The 20,053-nt window shown below is 36.4% G+C and overlaps 1 protein-coding gene across 1 annotated transcript in view; it reads left to right on the top strand.

Annotated features, from left to right (window-relative positions):
* Positions 1–3,638: 3,638 nt before the first annotated feature.
* kn (EBF transcription factor knot) overlaps positions 3,639–20,053 on the top strand; it is a 53,490-nt gene continuing 37,075 nt past the window's right edge. The window contains exons 1-7 of the mRNA XM_028305755.1: positions 3,639–3,780; positions 4,408–4,546; positions 9,508–9,664; positions 11,457–11,520; positions 13,037–13,092; positions 17,991–18,064; positions 19,814–19,882. Coding sequence (XP_028161556.1) covers positions 4,416–4,546; positions 9,508–9,664; positions 11,457–11,520; positions 13,037–13,092; positions 17,991–18,064; positions 19,814–19,882 — 551 coding nt within the window. The 5' untranslated portion in view covers positions 3,639–3,780; positions 4,408–4,415. The remainder of the gene's footprint in view (positions 3,781–4,407; positions 4,547–9,507; positions 9,665–11,456; positions 11,521–13,036; positions 13,093–17,990; positions 18,065–19,813; positions 19,883–20,053) is intronic.

Below are 20,053 nucleotides of genomic sequence, written 5' to 3'. Positions count from 1 at the left end.
CACAACTACTAGGTGTCTAAACTTTTTAATTATAAAAAAATATTAATGAACTAAATTGCACAAATAATCCTGGCTTCTTAGACATGAAATTCCTCGCCCGTTATCTTATTATAAGAACTTACGAGTCAGTAAATTGATCATGTCTCAAGCTATGCCTTGGTACTTGGCTGAGAGTGGGCGGGGCCAAGAGTGGGCGTGGCGAGGCTCGGCCCTCTGAGACCTCCCAGCGCGGAGTCCCGAGAGGAGTTCTGAGTTGTTGTTGCTGAAACTCTGCATTAGTTATTGTTGATGTATTATATTTGGCTATAAATATGGTAATATAAAATGTTAAAAGAGGATAATGATTTGGAACGTCTCTCTATCATACAAATTTAATGACCAGACTTATGTACCTGTGATTTCACAATAAACACAATTTGAATTTGAATTTGAATTTGAACGTACTGCGTGCTTTTAAGAAAAACAGAATGGCTGAAATATCTAATCAATGAAAGATAAAAACGGCTGAACTGCGATGACTTGTCGAGTCGAAGAATAACGGTGCGATGTCTTAGGATTACATGTCCTGTAATTAACAAAGTGTATTTATATATTCGTAAAGTTGTTCCTAGTAGATTAATCTTCTTAATTATCTAATACTCACAAAAAATTCGACGAAAGACGATATCAAATATGAATGCACAGGATTGAACCTTCTTCGTTGAATGGTACTAGTATTTCGAATTTAATGTCTCTACTTTTCCAACCTTAACTTTGGTACCTTTGCATGATGCTCACAAAAGAGAGTTTGAAAACAAAACGTAATAATTTCGAAAGGACTTAAAAACTAAAATTTAAAAATTACTAATGATAAAAACTATTTACAAAATAAAAAATACTTCATCCCCAGCGCCGCAGTCAGGAATGGTGCCCAAAAGGCTGGCAGCATTGCCACGTTGAATGGCCAGGCTAATTCTCTGACCGAAATAGCTGCTTTCGAAAGTGATTTGCTTATAGTTAAAATACCTTAACGTAGGCCCTTGGTCCGTCGTCATCATCATCATCTCAGCCATAGGACGTCCACTGCTGAACATAGGCCTCCACAATGCTGTCCATGTTACCCGGTTGGCAGCGGCCTGCGTCCAGCGCTTTCCTGCTACCTTTATGATGTCGTCGGTCCACCTTGTGGGTGGACGCCCCACGCTGCCCGTCGGTTATTCGTTTATTCTTAGCCAAATATCAAGGATTTCCTCAACGACCACTACTACCAGTCCTGCGCTGCATGCATTCCCTTCCGTCGGTTATTAATATCACCTTAATTACTAAAAAGTTATATTTTGTAAGTAGAAACAATGGCAGGTACTTCCAAAGACTAAGGAAGATATTGTCTTTCATAATGGAAGATATTCGTGTAATTTTACAAAGGTGATTAAACGCTTTTTGCCTATTTTGTGAAAATTTGAGTAAAGGTGATTAAGATAGCTGAAAACGTAGTAATTTATATAATTTTTATTAGCTAATTTGAAAATTATAAATACTTATCTTGAAAAAATCGAAGTGCCTAAGGCGGGAACCTTTCGCTTGCTGGGTGACTGCTCTTCCATCTGAGCTACTTTGACACTGGATAAGCTGTCAAAACGCGACTCTCCCATACATTTTTTTTGACAATGAGCACTAGGACATCATGATTTAATTGATTTCAAAGCTATTAAAAATAATTATAGTATTAAATTGAAAACTAATATGTAGTTAAGTTCGGTTCTTAGGACTGTATTAAGTGTTTTTTCTTAAATAATTGATTTGGCAATAAGTGATAATTATTCAATTATCTAGGTACAAAACAAAAGTAAGAAAACAAAACAAAGATATAAGGGCAGGTTAAACACATTCTCTTGTAAAATGAATAAGAATAAGAATAAGAAATTTATTCATAATGTTCATTACATGTCAAATTTTCAATATATTTTCTTATTAATAATAAACAATTGCAGTATTAATAAGAAAGAAATACACATCATGTCCAAATAAATTAATAATACAAATAGAATTAATGTCAATGTTGCTAAGACGAACTGTATGGCACTGTGAAAAAGTTATCGGATCACAGGTAGAGCTAAGCTTCTAGCTCTACACGTCCTTACCCTACACCTCAATCAAAATATGTGTACCTCAGTCAAGTCGTGATTCTTAAGAGAGGGATTTTTTAAAAGGATTGTCTATCAAACATATTTTTTACTTATGTTGGCATGATGTAATATGAGTTTAGTAGTGCATTGTAATCTAAGCAATAGTATGGAAGTAAGTACAGGAGCCTTTAAAGTTTCAAACACTGATATTGGTTGTATTACGATTACATAGTCGTGTACCTACAAAGAGATAGGTATGTAGTATAATGCCAGTTGGGATTTCTATTCCCTTTCCTCTGTACATTAGAAATCACTCTACGTTTTAGTAAAAGATAATGTTTGTATAATATTTGTGTGTTGTGAATTAGGTGCCAAAACGTAAAAATTGGTAAAATCTAAAATCTTCGCCAAATATTAATGTATCTTAAAACTAGGGAAAACTATTTTCCAATCGCCAACTGCGAGATTGAATGCAGAATCATATGTGTAAAATATAAATTCCGTCAATGAATCCGATCAGGAGCTTTTCTGGTATATTCTGATAGAGAAAACCTAAGCTAAAGTACAAAAAGCAGCCAGAATTTTTTATGACAAATATTCAGAATTCATATCTCCACTCGCATTCAAATTAATGACGAGAGAAAACCTCATTCCACCAGTTGGAGTCAATTCCCAGTGAAATTTCATCATCGTCAATCTAACTTGGTTTAATAAGTAATACTAGCTGTGGGCCGTCCCCGAGCTGGCGCCGGCTGGTCCAGTGAGATGCTGTGCGTCTCACCTGCGCGCTATCCCTCACTCGCTCGCGGTCTCGGAGGGAAACCTCCGGACGACCCTGCATTACCATACGCGGAGCCCACACATACACTCGCGCACGACCTCTTTAGCTAAAAACGAAAACTCAAAAAAATACCTGGCCGAAAATAGCCGCAATTAAAAATAATGGCTCCAAAAATTTTTGAATTTTCGAATTTGGAACGCGCGGAAGTGGCGCCACCTGTAGCAGTGGTGTCGTCTCGCTCTTGTGGCGAGGGCGTGTCCCAAGGGCGCCTCCCACAGTCCGCGGGGACGCACCCCCGCGCCGCGAAGCCCGGGCACTCCGCGGTGCGCTCCCGCGACGCTTGTTAGTGCTCCGCAAATCCACAGCGGGACCGCCCGCACAACCGGGACCCTGATCCCAGAACGCACATACGATAATACAGAGCCGCCTACCGGATAGTTGTTGGTACCATTTTTACAAGTTGATCTACAATTTATTATTCGGGTCTACTATTTGTGTTATTACTTTGAAAATAATTCAAAAGTGTTTTTCGTGAATTATTTAATTTTTTTTTTGAGAAAATTGAAAATATTTTTACATTGACTGCATTTATAGTTTAGTACAGTCGCAAACGAAACATCTTATCGAAAACCTCAATTAATTTTTCAAAACCGCGAGTTCGGCGAGATTCCAAATTCGTATTTCAAAAAATTTCCGCGCGGTTTCCGCGATTTTCCGTGAGTGTTCGTGTGCTGCCGAGCGCCTGATCCGGGCGCGGGTCGTGGTTCGCGATTCGGTCGGACGAGCTAAACGCGGCGGCGGGCGGGTACACCGGCTCGCCGTGGCCGCCGCTGGAGCTAGACCCCGTGGGATGGGGCCGAAAACTGTACCCGTCGGGAGCGCCGAGGTCTTCAGGTGAGTCACGTGAAAAAAAAACTTCAGTTTGGTAAAAAAGCTCTTCCAACAGCTTACATTCAACGTAAAATCGCTCTTAAGACTGGATATCAATATTCAAAATAAGTTTTGCTGTTAAATCAGAAAAAAATAAATAGTAATATAGTTTCTTTTAGTTGAAATGAAAAAATAGAGTGGTGAACGTACCCATACAAAGTCAAATCTTTCAAAACTATTAATTCCAGAGAAAGGTGCTAAAATAAAAAGTACTTGGATAAAGTTTAAATGTCTACGAAACGCAGTTCATTAGTCGTTTCAATAATCTTGAATTTAATAAAATTTGGGAAACTTTGCTGTAACTTTGAAAATATTACCTACATGATTGTCAATCATGTAAATGTAAAATGAAAATGTCATTTAAATTATAAAAAGTTTTTATAAGCCAAGCTATATTTTTTTAATATTCAATTGCGCTTCTATTAAAAAAAAAATTGTAAAGATTCGATTCTTCAAAATTCCGACTTCAAAAAGGAAGAGGTTCTATGTGCCACTGTATGAATTTTTTCCACGAATATTTTCACTTGGCTCCCAACTAAAACCCCCTAAGTCCAACTTTCCACCACTTTTTCATCATCTACCCCGTCTTAGGTGGGCTGATGTTCGGCCTGCACCACCAGGAGGCGGCGGGAGGTCTCCACGCGCAGCCCCGAGGGCCCGTCACCTCCCTCAAGGAGGAACCGCTCACTCGCGCGTGGATGACGCCAAGTTCCTTAGTTGACAATACCAAGTAAGTGGCTGGAACTTTTTTTCTTTTTACGTAGAGTCCGTAAATGGCCAGTCATTGGGAATTTATTGTAAGTACACTAAAAAAGTGGCGACCACGGGCTGGAAAACGTAGCGTGGGCAGGCCTCCTACTAGGTGGACCGACGATCTGGTAAAGGTCGCGGGAAGAGCCTGGATGCGGGCCGTGCATTGCGGAAAACCTTGGAGGAGGCCTTTGTCCAGCAGTGGACGTCATTTGGCTGAAACGAACGAACGAACGAACACTAAAAAAAACCTGACACATTAAATTCACTAAAGATTTCCATAGTGTTAAAAAAAAAATTGATAAGTGCAGTAACCTATGTAACGTTTTTTTTTAATTTAATTTCTTTCTTTTTAACACGTCACGGAATCGTGGTTGAGAAAATAATTTAAAACTTTTTATAGGCTTCGTTTTTTGATAAGAATAATCTTTCCTTAGATGTGAATTGAGTAAATCGATTTTTAGAAAAACTAGGTGGTGCATCTTAATGTAAGACGTATTATTTGCAAGGAAATTAAAAACTCGATAAGTACAGGTTTAAAATAGTCATTGCGACAAAAAAAATTGGTTATTAAAAACTGTACCTATTTTAAATATAAAAATTAATAAAGAAACATGTACAGTTCAAATAAAAAAAATACCTTTTTTTTTTTTTGAACAAACAACCAACGGAACCCGAAGTAGCATTAAGTCATCAATACCAATGGTGCATTACACATCAAAGGGGCCTTATTTATACATTAAACCTTTTAGTGGCTGAAAAGAGCAGTGCTAAACTCATTGTGCTCGCAAATCGCGTTAGAGCCCGCAAACTGGGCCCGAAACAAATGTCTGCTTGGTGTGACATTAAACAAGCAACCGGATTAAATGCTCGTGCGAGGGGATCCGTCGATGCTATGACAAATGGTAGATGGAATGATAAAAGAAAAACTGGATAATATGTGGGTATAGAGTACTTCACATTCGAGAAAAGTTATAAAAACTGTGTTTAAGATTTGGTACTTTACAAAGAACAATTACATACAAATGATTTTAGATAATTTTGTAAAATAAAACCAACAATAATGACTCTTGATTTTTTCTTACTCTTGATTAGAAACCAGAAATATAGTACTTTCATAAAGAAGATGATATTTTTTAGTTTCGTGACTAGCGTTAAAATTAATAATAGCGTTGCAAATCTCTATCCACATCTCTGTTACATGTTTAAAAATGCATAATTAATAAATAAAACAATTTGATATCAATGTAGAGCCACAGATAATATAATACTAGTAGCGTTCTATCCTACCCAACATTAATTTGCAACAAAAATTCAAAAGTACCATCAAAAACAAAAGCGTTGACCGTAAAAAAGGCATTGTAAAAAATTAAAAATTTTAATTTTCGAATCGAAACTTTCGCCCTATTCGAAACCCGGTACAGTCATAAGCAGAAGTACCCCACACCGCGGCATGATTTATCGCGCCCTTTCCGCTTATGAATACGCACTTGTTACGGGCGAGTTGATTATCGCCGGCAACCCGCCCTGATTGGACGATACTCGGCGCGGTAATAAACACCGCATTGTGAACATTATGGTGCAGTTCCATTATGTGCGGTTCGTGATGAGTAAAAAAAGATGTGTAGGATAAATTTGTCGCGAATCTTAAAAGTTCGCCTCTTACTTAGTAGCGCACGTTGAGAGACTACAGATCACGGAATGAATTTCAAAAATCTTCTTTCATACGTTTTTTATGTTCTGGCGAGGACTTATCCAGCACTGTGTTACGTAAGGAAGAGGCGTTTCCTGATTTTTTTTCACTTTAAGAACAAGAAACGAACAAAATCATTTTACGTNTTTTACGTTAGTTGTAATAAAAATTCTATAAAACATTAAAAAAAATGTTGCGTAGTTAAACACCGCTTTACTATGAGCAGAGAAAAATTATTATAACTCGAATTACTTAAAATTCAAAATCTTGATTTAAATATGGGCTCTATCCTGTCTGATATCGGAGTTCCTCCCTCAACAATAACAATAGCTTAGAAAAATACAATTATTATGAATTGAAGAGCAAATTTGTGCAAGTGTCGTGTCGTTTTGCGTGTATCCCGAATTAGTGCGCATTGTTTGTGGAGGGCTCTCCCGACATCTGTCGGCTCTACCTATATGTTATTATACCAACCATGTTTGTGTAGCTTAGGATTATTTGATTCAAGATCATTGTGGAAGAAGCTTGGAAAATAAAAGTACAATGTCAGTTATTTTTCTTGTTTTTATTTATTTTTAAACGTTAAGCTATGTTTCTTTAATTTTTTAGAACACACAATACATTTACTTACATGTAATTTCTTTAGATAGTATTTTTAGGGTTACAAGCAATGCTTTATAATTTTATCCGTTGCTTAACCCAGAAATTCTTGAATCTAATTATGACAAAATAAATATCAAAGTAGAGAAATTATGATTAATTATTTTTACTATCACAATTTATTGGGGTATCGAAGATAGTAATTAAAATAATTATACTAATCACCCAAAATCGCCAGGAACTCGGATGACAAATGCTGACAGATAGCCGACCGACGGCGGTGACAGCGTCATTTATAAGGCTGACTAAAATCATTAACTCGCGCACCCCACCGATTACGGTTAATATTTTAACAAAATACCACTTCTAAGTTGGCTGCACAAGGGACAAGTTTTGAGCTGGAACGTTTTTAATGTCATTATTTCAACTAAAAACTTAACTAGGTACTTAATAAAATTAAGCATAACTTAGAAATAAAAAATATAAACTAAGCTATTTTTAAAACTAACTAAAATATTTAAAGCTTTTGTTCGTATTTACCTGTAAATGCCCACTTACCTATTAGAAAAAGTGTTTTTATTTTTTTATTATTTCATTTCCTGATTTTAAAATAATAAAAATGGAATGCTTTTGAGAAAGAACAATCGAACTTTGCCGCTTTCAACGGGCTTAAATCTTGTACACANAATAACTCCACAAAAATCGCTCGAAGATTGATCGTTCAGCGATCGGTGTGCGAAAAAAGCGCTGCAGCCTAAACGCAAGCGCCGAAACTGGTAGCGATAAATAAAACAATGGAGTGTCGCGTGCGAGAGTATAAAATGGCAATCGCGAAACCAATTTGTTTACGCAAATTCTGCAGCGGAGAGATGAATGGGCGACCATAGCGTAATACGGTCCTGGCTGGTAATGCTGCGTAGTGACGTCGCGGGGTCGATGCTTGTCTTTTGTTTTTATGGACGACTTTTGTTGCAATGGAACATAGTAAAGGAGCGACATGAAAGAGTTTAGTGTTTGTTTTATTTTTAGGCCTTTAATTTTCATTTTCAGGGAGTAGTCAATTTATAATTTGATGACTACTTATTGCTCCTATATTACGTGAACCGTGTCATACATTTCATTCAAGTGTTTTATACATAATATGTTAATAAAACCAGTCCATAAAATATTATGTTTAGAGTTGCCAGTTTTGATAAAAAATATCAAATACACACATCGCTTAGGAAAAAATATTTTTTGGAAAACTCTTTTTCGTCATTACCTGAAAACCAACAATTTCTCAATTTAGAAGTAAAATAAAACTGCTAAAGACTCATCATCGACAAATCCTATATTTTTTGTCAAACATTACTCCATCACTACACAGCAACACACAGTTGCTCCAACAATGAGAAATGAGACCGAAGATTTGATGAACTGCGCGCATTTGAAATTCTCTATCGATGTATTTATTGCACATATTCCAGCGTTGGTGCCACTCGATTTCCTCCCTTATCAAGTGGTAATAAAGATTAGGAGATTAGCAAAATTATGTTTTCACGCATAAACACGCACACATGTCGATATCGACTTGTGTGGTGCCGTTTATTTGTCGTCTCTTCATTAGCATTACCAATATTTTAGAATTGCATTTTGACTGTGTCATTAATTTATTGTACCATAGGTTTGTAAAACGACATAAATACTATGTAGGTATAAATAAAATGATTTTAAATTAATGGACGACATAATAGTTGTGGTTTTTAATAATTATAACTTGTTAATTTTCATTGTAATTTAATCATAATAAAAAACAATTTTGCATTTGCATAGTAATTGTAAGTTATCATAGTGCAATTCAAATAAGTTTGTGGTTTACAGTTATAAAAACTACAACAACCAAGTTTTATGACTAATCATCGGGCCCATTATTACAAAATAAGTTACCGAAACAACAAAGGAGTACGGTTGTCGCAAAAAAAACTCTTTGCTAACGGTAAACAATAGATTAATTTTAAAAGGATTATAATCTCCGTGTTTTGTTTCTCAAAGAACCTTTTTTCTGTTACGTGTTTTTTCATCTGTGGTTTCGGAAAGCGCGCGTATATGGTTGTCAGTGTCAAACGAAAAAAGCGCGCGAATGTCTGGTGGCAGTGTGACGTCTATTGACAAATAGAGGGATGAAAATAAAGTAACCGCCGAAAGAATTGAAGATTTACGACATTATTTTTGTGAACGGTTCTTTTTTCGGTGTCAATAGATGAACTGTTTGAAACGTGTTGGTAACTGAATTTACTGTGCGATGAGAAGATATTTTGTTTATTTTTATAATAATCCTTAGTTTCTCAGTATTTGATTACGATATTTACGTAGCTACCTACATAAAATTAAATTACGATTGTCGAACCATTAAACTGAGAGTATGTAGTCTAATTACTAGGTGACTAGGCGATCCAGTGGATATCGTAAAAGGCGTAAGGAGTAGGTACGTGAAAACCTCCATTTGCCTCGGTAAANGCCTCGGTTTAAGACAATGTCGTGCTCTTGCGGTGCAGATGATAGAGTGGCCGGATGATGATACAATATATCAATTTTTATCCCGTTTTCAAGCTTTTAATAAAATTGATCCATCACTGCTTTTTTCCTAATTAATTATTTTTTGAATGCAGCACAGTGGGCGTCGGCCGAGCCCACTTCGAGAAGCAGCCGCCTAGCAACCTACGCAAGAGCAACTTCTTTCACTTCGTGGTCGCACTGTATGACCGCGCGGGACAGCCTGTGGAGATCGAGAGGACTGCCTTCATCGGATTCATTGAGAAAGACCAGGTAATCTTAGAGATGGATGATATGGAATAAATGAACCAGTAAATAACGGCTCAGTTACACTATGCGGGAAAATTGACTGAGACAAAGCGCGAGCACGCACACCGAAGTATGGACGACGCACGACGAAACTAAATGAAGTGCGTGTTTACACAATATGACCTGCATCGTGTAACTGCGCCTTCAGCCGCCGCATTTGGCAACACCTTGTGATGCAGCCGCATACAGCCGCCTCCTTGGCCACGCAACACTGGCCACCAAGAAAATGATTTCTTTTTTCATCGCCCAACATCGACATTCTTTTGTTTTCTTTCTCGCTTAGGACCTTCTCGGTTTCCCTCGTACAATTTCCACGACTGTTATTTTTGTAAATAGGACTAATTATTTAATATTCAGTTCTTTAACCAAATATCGAGTATTATTATAATAACTACGATATCCCGAAGCACATACACACGCAATAGTAAGGCCCATAGAGCCACTACATCTTGCAATGTAAGTAGCTATTTCGTTTATTTTTTAAATGTTACTTAATTTTCGACCATTTTGTAGTTTAATATAATTTTCGTTGCTATTAATAACGTTTAAAATTCGAATCAAGTTTTTCCGTGTGATTTCAGCCGCGATTTAGATTTTCACGAAGTCTTATACGACTCCACAATATCTAAAAACTCTATCATTACATCATTCTGAAACACTCCTTATTTATACTTACTTTAAGTTACATACGAGTATCATACAGTATCACATCCATGGCTTTGCAAACAGTTAATAGCCAGTAAAGGTACAGTTCCTTTCAATAAAGTCTTATTGCGTGTTATCAATAAATCCTCCGATACTTATCGTGATCAGAGAGCCATTAATCAGGATCGGTCGGACATGATGTCTATTGTGTGTACAATGCCTTATTTACATAATGCGACTGAACGTTGGTGGCATGTGTTAAAATTCAACGTTTCTGTTCGATTCCAGTGGAGTACAAAGGGGTAGTTATAATCTGAACCTGTTTGTTTTATTTGAGCTTAGCATAATTAAGTAATATTTACATTTATTATTGTAAGTAAATAGATTGAAAGAGAATACAGTCATGAAGAAGATCGAAGATAAAAAAAATAAAAAAGAATCACACTCGCGAGCTTTTTCATATTTTTTGATTTACAAAGCAGGTTGAATTACCAGACTATTGTTAATCTGCTTGGCAATTAAATGAGACAGTCTTAAAATACTATGGGCAATAAAATTCAGACAGGTAATGCTGAATAGTAAACACAAATAAGTATCAAGATTCCATGTAGGTAATCTATTATCTACATAAAAAAACTTTTCAATCAATGACTAAATTAAACCACTTTGACCTGTATTTACATACCCCTCCACGTTTTTATACCTATCGACAAGTACAGTTGTCACCCAGTACACGCGGTGTAGCGGTGGCGTCGTAAAAACGCGACTGTTTACCGCCTGAATAATTAACACGTATGAACAAACGAGAAGTGTGAACGCTCTCGACGCAACACACGTGGAACATGACGTACTTTTACATACGGTGAGGCGTTGTAGGCATTATTGTATTGTTAATAGACTGTGCGTGTCTCTTTATTGCACAAGTAGATACAGATGAAAATACAATTTATGAAAAAAAAAATTAATTTTAACTTTGAATTTGTTAGATCTTAGAAAAATATGTTTTGATAAAAAACAATGTCTAGTTTCTAAGACGAAAAAATAAACACTTATCAGACATTCTATTGTCAGCTAATGACTATGTTCTTTAAAACTGTTAATTTTGTTACAGGAAGCCGAAGGCCAGAAAACGAATAACGGTATCCAGTACAGACTTCAGTTACTTTACGCTAACGGTTAGTAAAAACAATAATGTGCACATCATAATCCATCAAGTACCTACACAAACACATCCTTAATTTTCATTTGGTTCCACAGGGAGCTAAAAAGTTTCTATCTTGTTTTCTTCATAATTTGTTAATAAAGAAGTCCTCTATGATATCAATGATATGAAAGAAATAATTTTATTGAAATATAATTTCGTAATGTTATCTGTAATAATGTCAAGATTGGTGTATCACTACGGGCCTCATTCACACAGCAAGTAGACACAGCTTTGTGCGGCTGATTGGTAGTCGCTAACAACTTAGTCCCATCTCGGTGGCTATTCAATGCCTGTTTAGCCGGGTTTGATGCTCGGACTGTGTCAATAACCTAACAACATTGTCTTACGGTCAATATCTGGTATGACCTGACCAGATTGTAATGGTACAATCAGTTATATTAGTAGGTACTAGGTATACTAGTATTCTATAGACTATCGATTCTATTATGGTAGCAAGATTTTTTTTATTGAATGAAATAAAGCTCTATTAAAGTAAGTATAATATTTTTTTGCAGTTGAACCAGATCTAACTACTAGTTTGTTCATTTACTTACTGAAAGCTTATTTAAATTGTCATGCATTCATGCAACTATAGTCCTTACGACAATGCAAAAAAACTGTTAGAAAAGAATAAACGTATTTCAATTAATTCTAAAAATAGCTTATTCTTTATTCATGTTGGCATTGTAATAAATCCAAGACCTCCAAGTGACTTCGCGGAGTTTGTATCTCGTTAACCAAATTTGAGCTCTAGTCCTTTGACTTAAGTTTCAATTTAGGTTTGGCATTGATTTTGTATTCAGTATAGAGACCACAGACAATGCACCGTCGAAGTGTAAATATTTGCCGTCTTGGCCCTTAGTTCAAGATAATGGAAAATTGGCATAGATGGCTCTGCTCATGCTGTGAATGATGATTGCTCCTTGGCTCTTGGATTGAACAGTCTTGGAAGATATTATGATTTTGCCTGTCCTTACTACAAATACATATAAACCCATCTTGGACGCAATCTCTGTAAAACTAGGGCATGTCATTAGTGAAAAGAAATAGGATTTAAAATTACGAAAGAAATTAGATAAAAAATTATGAATTGAAAAGATATGCAGTTTTTTTGCAATCAAACAATTCGTAGCTAGAGATGGAGACAAATAATGTTTTTAAAGACCAATTTATATTTTATACAGCAATCTTCTTTTACTTAGAAAAATAAGTCTTATTTGTAAGGAAACAAAAAGTTCTTATACCATCGCTAGAGCAATTCCAGGAGGTTAACAAATAGTGTAATGTGTAGTGCTACGCCGTAGCCGCTACGGTTTTATTGCCAGTGTGTAAATGTGCTAGATAGGTACTGCTGTATGTATAGATAACATCGTAGTCATAGTATTTCGTAGTAGGTACCCTTATCTTCGTAGCGCAACGATTAAAAATTAAATTATTAACACGATTACGACAGTACTATATATTTTCAATCTAAACTTTTGTTTCAGGTATTCGACAAGAACAAGATATTTTCGTCCGTCTCATCGATTCAGTCACAAAGCAGGTAAGAAACCTAAGTTAAATCCAAATCCGATACTTTACTAGTAAGACTTGCATTATAAGACCTAATTAAACACCGTAAAAAATGTTTGGTTACTGCTTACACAACAAAAGTGACCACCGAACACTTTGGTTATGAGGAACAAAATGTTGTGTAAATTAAACAAATAATTCTGTAGTGAGCTACACTTAGTTTGGTTATAATTAACACTTAGTTTGGTGGTCACATTTGTTGTGTAATCAGTAACCAAACATTTTTTTCAGTGAATTATGAGGTAGGTAGTTTTAGCAAATACAAAGTTTATTATAATATTTTATTGAAATAAGAGCAATAAAAAATCGGAGTGACAGATGACGTCTTGTCAATTTGTCCCATTTCCCAGACATTAATTCACACCTCTCATCCCAGGCCGCGTGCGCAATATGCCTACCAATTCGCACGAGGTCCACAGTTGTCCAAAAATAGAACGTTCTGCAGCCAACCCTCCACATGCCCGGCTCATCCCATCTGCACCGCGAACCCAACCCTCCACGTGTCGGTCACGTGGCAGATTGTCATCGCCGACTCCCGATTAGGGTCTAATTCACCCCGGTCAAAATTGCATCGCATTTAAACGTAATCATTACTGTTATCTACAGTTACAATTTTATTCCCTGCACCTCGATTCGTTGATGAGTTCGCGATGTCCTTTTGTGTATCGTGTCATGAAATTTTAGACGCGACGTTGAAGGGGTTAATGGGTCGAGTTTTAGCCCACTAAGCAGTGGGCTTAAGGTTTGAGTGACGTGGGAATTGTAATTTACGTGCTTTTAACATGCCAGCATGCTAGAGCAGATTTGTATTATTTTGATAGTTACTGCGATGACTGTCGTCTTTAATCTTTTTATATTTTAAATTGCTAAAACTTGATTGGATTCTAGTCAGACATACGACTGAGAGTCGCATGATTAAACCCAAGNAAGAACAGAAAACAGTTGAAAGTTTAACCTCCAATAACGGTACGCGGCAACATCTTACAACATAATAATTAACCGAAAACATCATGGAACTTGCCCGTGTGCACATATATAATTTCAACACGTCCCGAGCTGTTAGCGTTCTGAAACAGGAGGCCAATTACGAAAGATTTATACCGTGAACATAATTAACTTAGGCCGAACGTTGTTAACTAAGAATTACGGAATGGTGCAATGTGTTTTGTTCGTTGATGACGCCTTATTGTCTTTTAGTACCAAACATAGGATGTTATCGATTTAAGAGAATACTCTAAATTTTTGTATTAAATTATAGTTTGCTTGATGCTTTCGTCTAGACCTGAATCAATTACATATTACTTTCAGCGCTGACATATTAAACGAACTCACAAGTAATTACTCATGTAATTAAACCAAGCAAATTATTTTGATACTGCCAAGTAAAATATTAAATACTCGACAAAGTCAAACAAGAGTGACACGCAAAACAGTCGTTGTAAAAATGGCGATGCAAAGATGGCGGATAATAGCGAGCGGTCAAATTAATTGTATTAAAACGTTAGGCCGGGGGTACACGGCAATCAGCTAATGCCGGACGGTGCATGCGAGCCGGGCACGCAACTATCTGACCGAAGATATTCCTACAAAGTTCTTGGTGTACACGATTATAGAGTCGGAGGAAAGCTCCGTCCTTTCTAGTTTTTTAAAAATGTTCAAGTTTTAAGCACCTTATGATCATGACGAGTAAAAGAAGTTTAGGAGTATTTCTATGTAAAGTGTTCAAACGACAGCCAAAGTTTGTTACTCTTGAAAGAAAGAGGTATAGATATCAGAGGTATGCCCCTGCAGTGGGAGCAATGTATTATGTAGAGATCTTAAATAAACAACTTGAAAAAATTTAACTGCCTAAGGCAGGAATCGAACCTACGATTAATTAGAATGTAGAGATTGATGATGGTGATGGAAGTTAATTTCCAATTGGTTATATCACATAAAATCTTATCTATACTTACGTTCTACAAAGGGGCTTGCAGGTCTTCAAACATTTCCATTAACATTTTCGCATTACTTTCACTCCCTCTAATGAGAAATTCGAATGACCGGATTATTTGTGTTCCCATACTAAATCACTATCATATCAATATCTAAAACATCAATCTGCTCCCTCTGTTTGAACATAGTCTTAAGATACTGGCCGTATATGGGATTCGGGCAAATCCTATAGTGGCCACCGCGCGGTGAATGGAGCGGCGCGCGCGGCGCACGTGACCCGATGATTGTGTTTGCATAACTATGTTCAAACAACATATTAATTATGTAGTCTTTGTTGGGAAAGTTGGTGTTTAATAATGGCAAAAGTAAAATTGGTTTTTCGCCAATATTATTTTCTAATCCTTCAATTATCACCATTTTCATCATCAATTAAAGTTTAAGCTGATATAAAATGATATACTTTGTTGAAAAATGACAATCAACATTTTATTTATGTTATAAACTGTGAAATAATGTGTGTTCTTAGCCTAAAACATAATTAAGTCGACAGCATGATACTTACCCTCGTACTAAAAACTGTACGGCGTCATCATATTAGATAGCAATAATAAGTATATTTCTGCACTCACTGATAAAACAAAGCAGTACTTGCCAATAATATTGTTTTCGCATAGATTTTAACAAAAAAATCGATCTTAGTTCCAAGTAGCAACCTTATTTTTGATACCAAACGAATTCCCAAGAGATTGAATCCCATACGGATTAGCAGCCCCGAGCGGGACACAGTCTGTCCCCATGGGATGTATTCCAGTAGTCGAGAAAAGTCTGGACGATAACTGCGAAACCTAGACACATTTTTTGAAATTCCCCAGAGATTGGATCCCTTGTGTTTCAGTCTAGATTTCAGCGAAATACTTACGGAGTAGGGTTTGGACTGTAGTTTTTCTAGTTTTGCTTTGGTGATGAAGAATGAGTGGGATTTTTATGTAGCGGGACAATAAGTAAGGTAGAGTTTTTGAAAATGTGGAAAGTTCTAAAAAGTTCACAGTCGTTTTCATACCATCTTTGAGTATCATCAGGCTTATTAAATCCTTAATTAGCGATTTTCTGTTCAATATCTTTGGTCTCTTTTATTAATAATACATAAAAAAATTAAAATCATACTAAAATAAGAGCCATTTTATCTGTATGAACATTTAGTTGAAAATTGATGCAATTCACAATAATTTTAATCATGTTGATAATTTAGTCCTAAATCCAGTTTTTGTTTATGTCTATGTCATCTCTTTCTTCACTGCAATACAAAACTGTCGCAGTGACGTCTCGAATTTCTCTACATGAACATATTTTTTGAATCCCCACCAATTCCCAGGAGATTGAATCCCACGCGACCTGGCTGCGGGACACTGCCCTCTCCTGCGGGACGCTCTGGGACTTGGGGATCGGATTAGCCGCACTAGTTGTAGACCTTGTGTTTATTAGCAATAAGAGCTATGGGTATATGCTTCCGTTGAGGTTTGCTTTGGGGTAAGTAGGTTAATGAGGCTCGTGCTGTGTTGATGTACAAATTGTGCTTCTGGGTAAAATGGTGCAACTTCGAACAACTGATAGTTATTACCTGCTTTACATACGTAATATGCCAATATTGTATATTCTGGTACTCATCACGCTAGTATTTGCTTCATGCAGTAAAATCACATTACTTCTGGCTCTATAGCTCGGTACAGTATCATTAGGCAAGTTTATCTCTATTTCCACTATTCGCACTGCAATTCAAAACGTATCGATGCTATAGAGTCACAAACAAAAATAAAACACATGGAATCATTTTTCTTGCATCATAGTTTACCCTAATCTCTGCATATGCCTAATTGATCTCAACCCACCTGATGCCTTGTCCACCCCAACGCATCAACATCCCCAAATCCAGGGGTTATTTCAGCACTCTTAAATACTTTACCCTTGAATACAAAACACCCTACGAGATCCGCTAAATCCTCCACACAAAAGATGATAAGATCCTGCTATTTCGTATTCAATTAAATATTTCGTTGGGGATGAAAAATCCATCTTTTAGCTTTGCGGATTTAGGGGTAATGTCAGATGTGTAACTATTGCGAACTTTTGCACGAGATTAGGTGTAGTTTTGGTTACAGATTGGGGTATTACAATGCTAATCTTAGAGCGCCGACTGGTGTCGAATTAAGTACGGAGTTTTTGCAAATCAAATAAAAAATTGTTTCACCCCATGACGTTTAAAAATTGTTTTCCATTGAATTTCATTTTCAACAGAAAAATATTTTTTGTACAATAAATGTAGATTTTTAGCACGACCTATTATTATACTAAAGTTAGTTTTTTTATACAATAATACGTCATTACTCACTGACCCAGTAATCAATGTAATTGGATATGGCATTATCGTACTTTAAATTTTTATCAGTAAAATTCTAAAAGGTCAACGCGGTAGCTATGCAAATGCGTTTTGGTTGTTATAATAAAATGCGATTATACACGAGGGGTGCATAAATTAGCAAAAAGCAATAACATGATGAAGACGGAACCTTTTATCTTATCTGTCCTCCGATTTTTAATTAATAGAATCCATTGTCTTTTAAAGAAACGAGAATGTTAGCGTCAAAACGTCCAGGACTCACAAAATGACACGTATTACCATTACATAAGATGCAGTTTGTAGAGATTTTCTGTCGTCTCTTGTACAGACATTTCAAGCTTTAACACTGTGGCCTCTTATGTAATTGTGATAAAAGCCAAACAAAAATGTAAAATCTGATGTGCCGTCGACTCTACGTTGAAGCAGATACTTTAAATACTCGTAGCTTTTCGACCATACTACACGTCATTAAGATTCAAAATACTATGATTGTCCGTAAATGTTGTAAGTTCAGTTTCTAACTGTTTTCTCTTTTCCAGCCAATTGTCTACGAAGGTCAAGACAAAAACCCCGAGATGTGCCGAGTTTTGCTCACACACGAAGTCATGTGCAGGTAAACATCTCTACTATTATTAATACTATTTTTATTTGCAAAAAATACTCAAAGATTGTCATAGTTAAAAACCATTAATCATAAATATCATTTTTCAAATTCTGCCAATCATGATTCTCAAAACTTGGGTTGGGCTTTGTAGTTTCTTTGGACGTTGTAAAGTAAACAAAATATCAAACTGTCGTCTAAACTAGTAGTCGGTTTAGGGAGGAATAATATTAAGGTCAGCAGCTCACATAATGCGGCTAATTACGTCACTATAGCACTAAAGCGACTGACGATTTTCACACGTAATAATGTGTACTGTTATGAAGTCCTTATCAACAGAGGAATAAAATTCACCAAATAAAACAAACATAAAATGCTTACGTCAGGATTCGACAAAAAGTTACACGTTCATTGTACCCAGAAGGTAATTACCGAACTCACAACAAAGAAGTGAATGTCCTTATTAATTTAAACATTTGTTTGGGGTGGGTTTCCCGTAACGCGACCGTCTAGGTCAGTGGTTCTCAATCTATGGTTCGCTGAATTATTTTCAGAATATAGCTTCTTACAACACAGGCATGAGACCAAAAAGGGATTTTACTGGTGAGAACTTGAATTAATAGTTTAGTTCAGTTAAAGTAGGGAACAAATTTTTTGGTACGGAGTTCAAAGAAATACAATAATATTTACGACTTACATTGTTTTTGAACTCTACGACTGTAGCTGTCCAAAAAAGGTTGGGATCCCCTGATTTAAGTAAACTAGTGTGTGTAAGCACGCACACGGTGCGTTTGTGTGGGCAATTAAAATTTTATTCCACCTTAGACGCAGTGCTGCTGTCCCTTTTGGGTGAATACGTGCATCCCGCTCACTCGTCTTCAGGGGAGGAGTCTCTGGGGAGTCTGTCCTTTCAATGTCTTTGCCCTTTGCGTCAAGGAGCCCCGGTAGGGCGCGAGCGTTGCCGTAGTGTGGACATAGCGAGTTTTGTTCTGTCTGATTTATAGACTTTTGTTAAGTTGCGTATGGTTTCATTTTGTCATATCCTTTGCTGGTAAATACGTGGGTGGATGACATAAATAGAAATAACTTTTAATTCGCTAAAATTAAACAATGACATAGAGACCAACAATACTAAAAGATGACCTAATTTTCATTACTGACAGTCAGCAATCGGTGAGCCATATTAGCCTAGTCTGCGACTTCGCCGCGTACCTTTTGCGGAAAGTCTTTATGGTGTAAAATCGCATGAAGCTGATAGATTTGATTATTTTGATTAATTTTAGCTATGCTGCAAATATCAAAAGACGTAATGCAGTATGCATATCGTTTTTAGTTAGACACTTCTTAATACTCATTTCTAAGGGAAGAACTTCTTCCCTTGCAACTACAGATAGTCAAAAACACGTACACATCCAATTGCTGCTTTCCCCAGTATGTTTATATGTTACTGTCTGCCAGTGGCCTCCAGTTATGGCACTATAAATCGTGCCTATGAGCGACATCGCACGCATCCGACCCTCTGTGCTTTTACCGGAATATATTGATTTTATCCCCCGATATCCTTTTAAGCAATTTTATTTACCTTTCAAAATATAATTTAAGGAGACACTGCGGAGGACACTTTCCCCTTTTAAGGATGCAGTCACTCTTTTATAACACGTATTTTATCGTGTTATAGGTTTTAGAGGGCTCTAAAAGTGGTACGTTTACCTTAATTTTTTTGAGAAAAACTAGTAGATTAATTTGAGTATTTTGTTTCAGTCGGTGTTGTGATAAGAAGAGTTGTGGTAACAGAAACGAAACCCCATCAGATCCTGTCATAATTGATCGGTAAGTGCTAGTTATTAGTAATTTAAAAGTTCAGAACCCGAAATCAAACAAATAAAAAAGGTATAAAAATATTTATAGCATTTTAAAACATTAACACTTAATTGAAGGTACAACTAAGCTCAATTTCTGATGAATATTAAGTTTTGGAAAAATCAGTTGCGATCATTTCTT

This window comes from Ostrinia furnacalis, unplaced genomic scaffold (assembly GCF_004193835.3).
Source record: "Ostrinia furnacalis isolate ACB-3 unplaced genomic scaffold, ASM419383v2 OfSCF1780, whole genome shotgun sequence".
In the NCBI taxonomy this organism is placed as follows: Eukaryota; Metazoa; Arthropoda; class Insecta; order Lepidoptera; family Crambidae; genus Ostrinia; species Ostrinia furnacalis.
The sequence above is the reverse complement of the archived record's forward strand: the minus strand, read 5'-3'. Positions and strand labels throughout refer to the sequence as shown.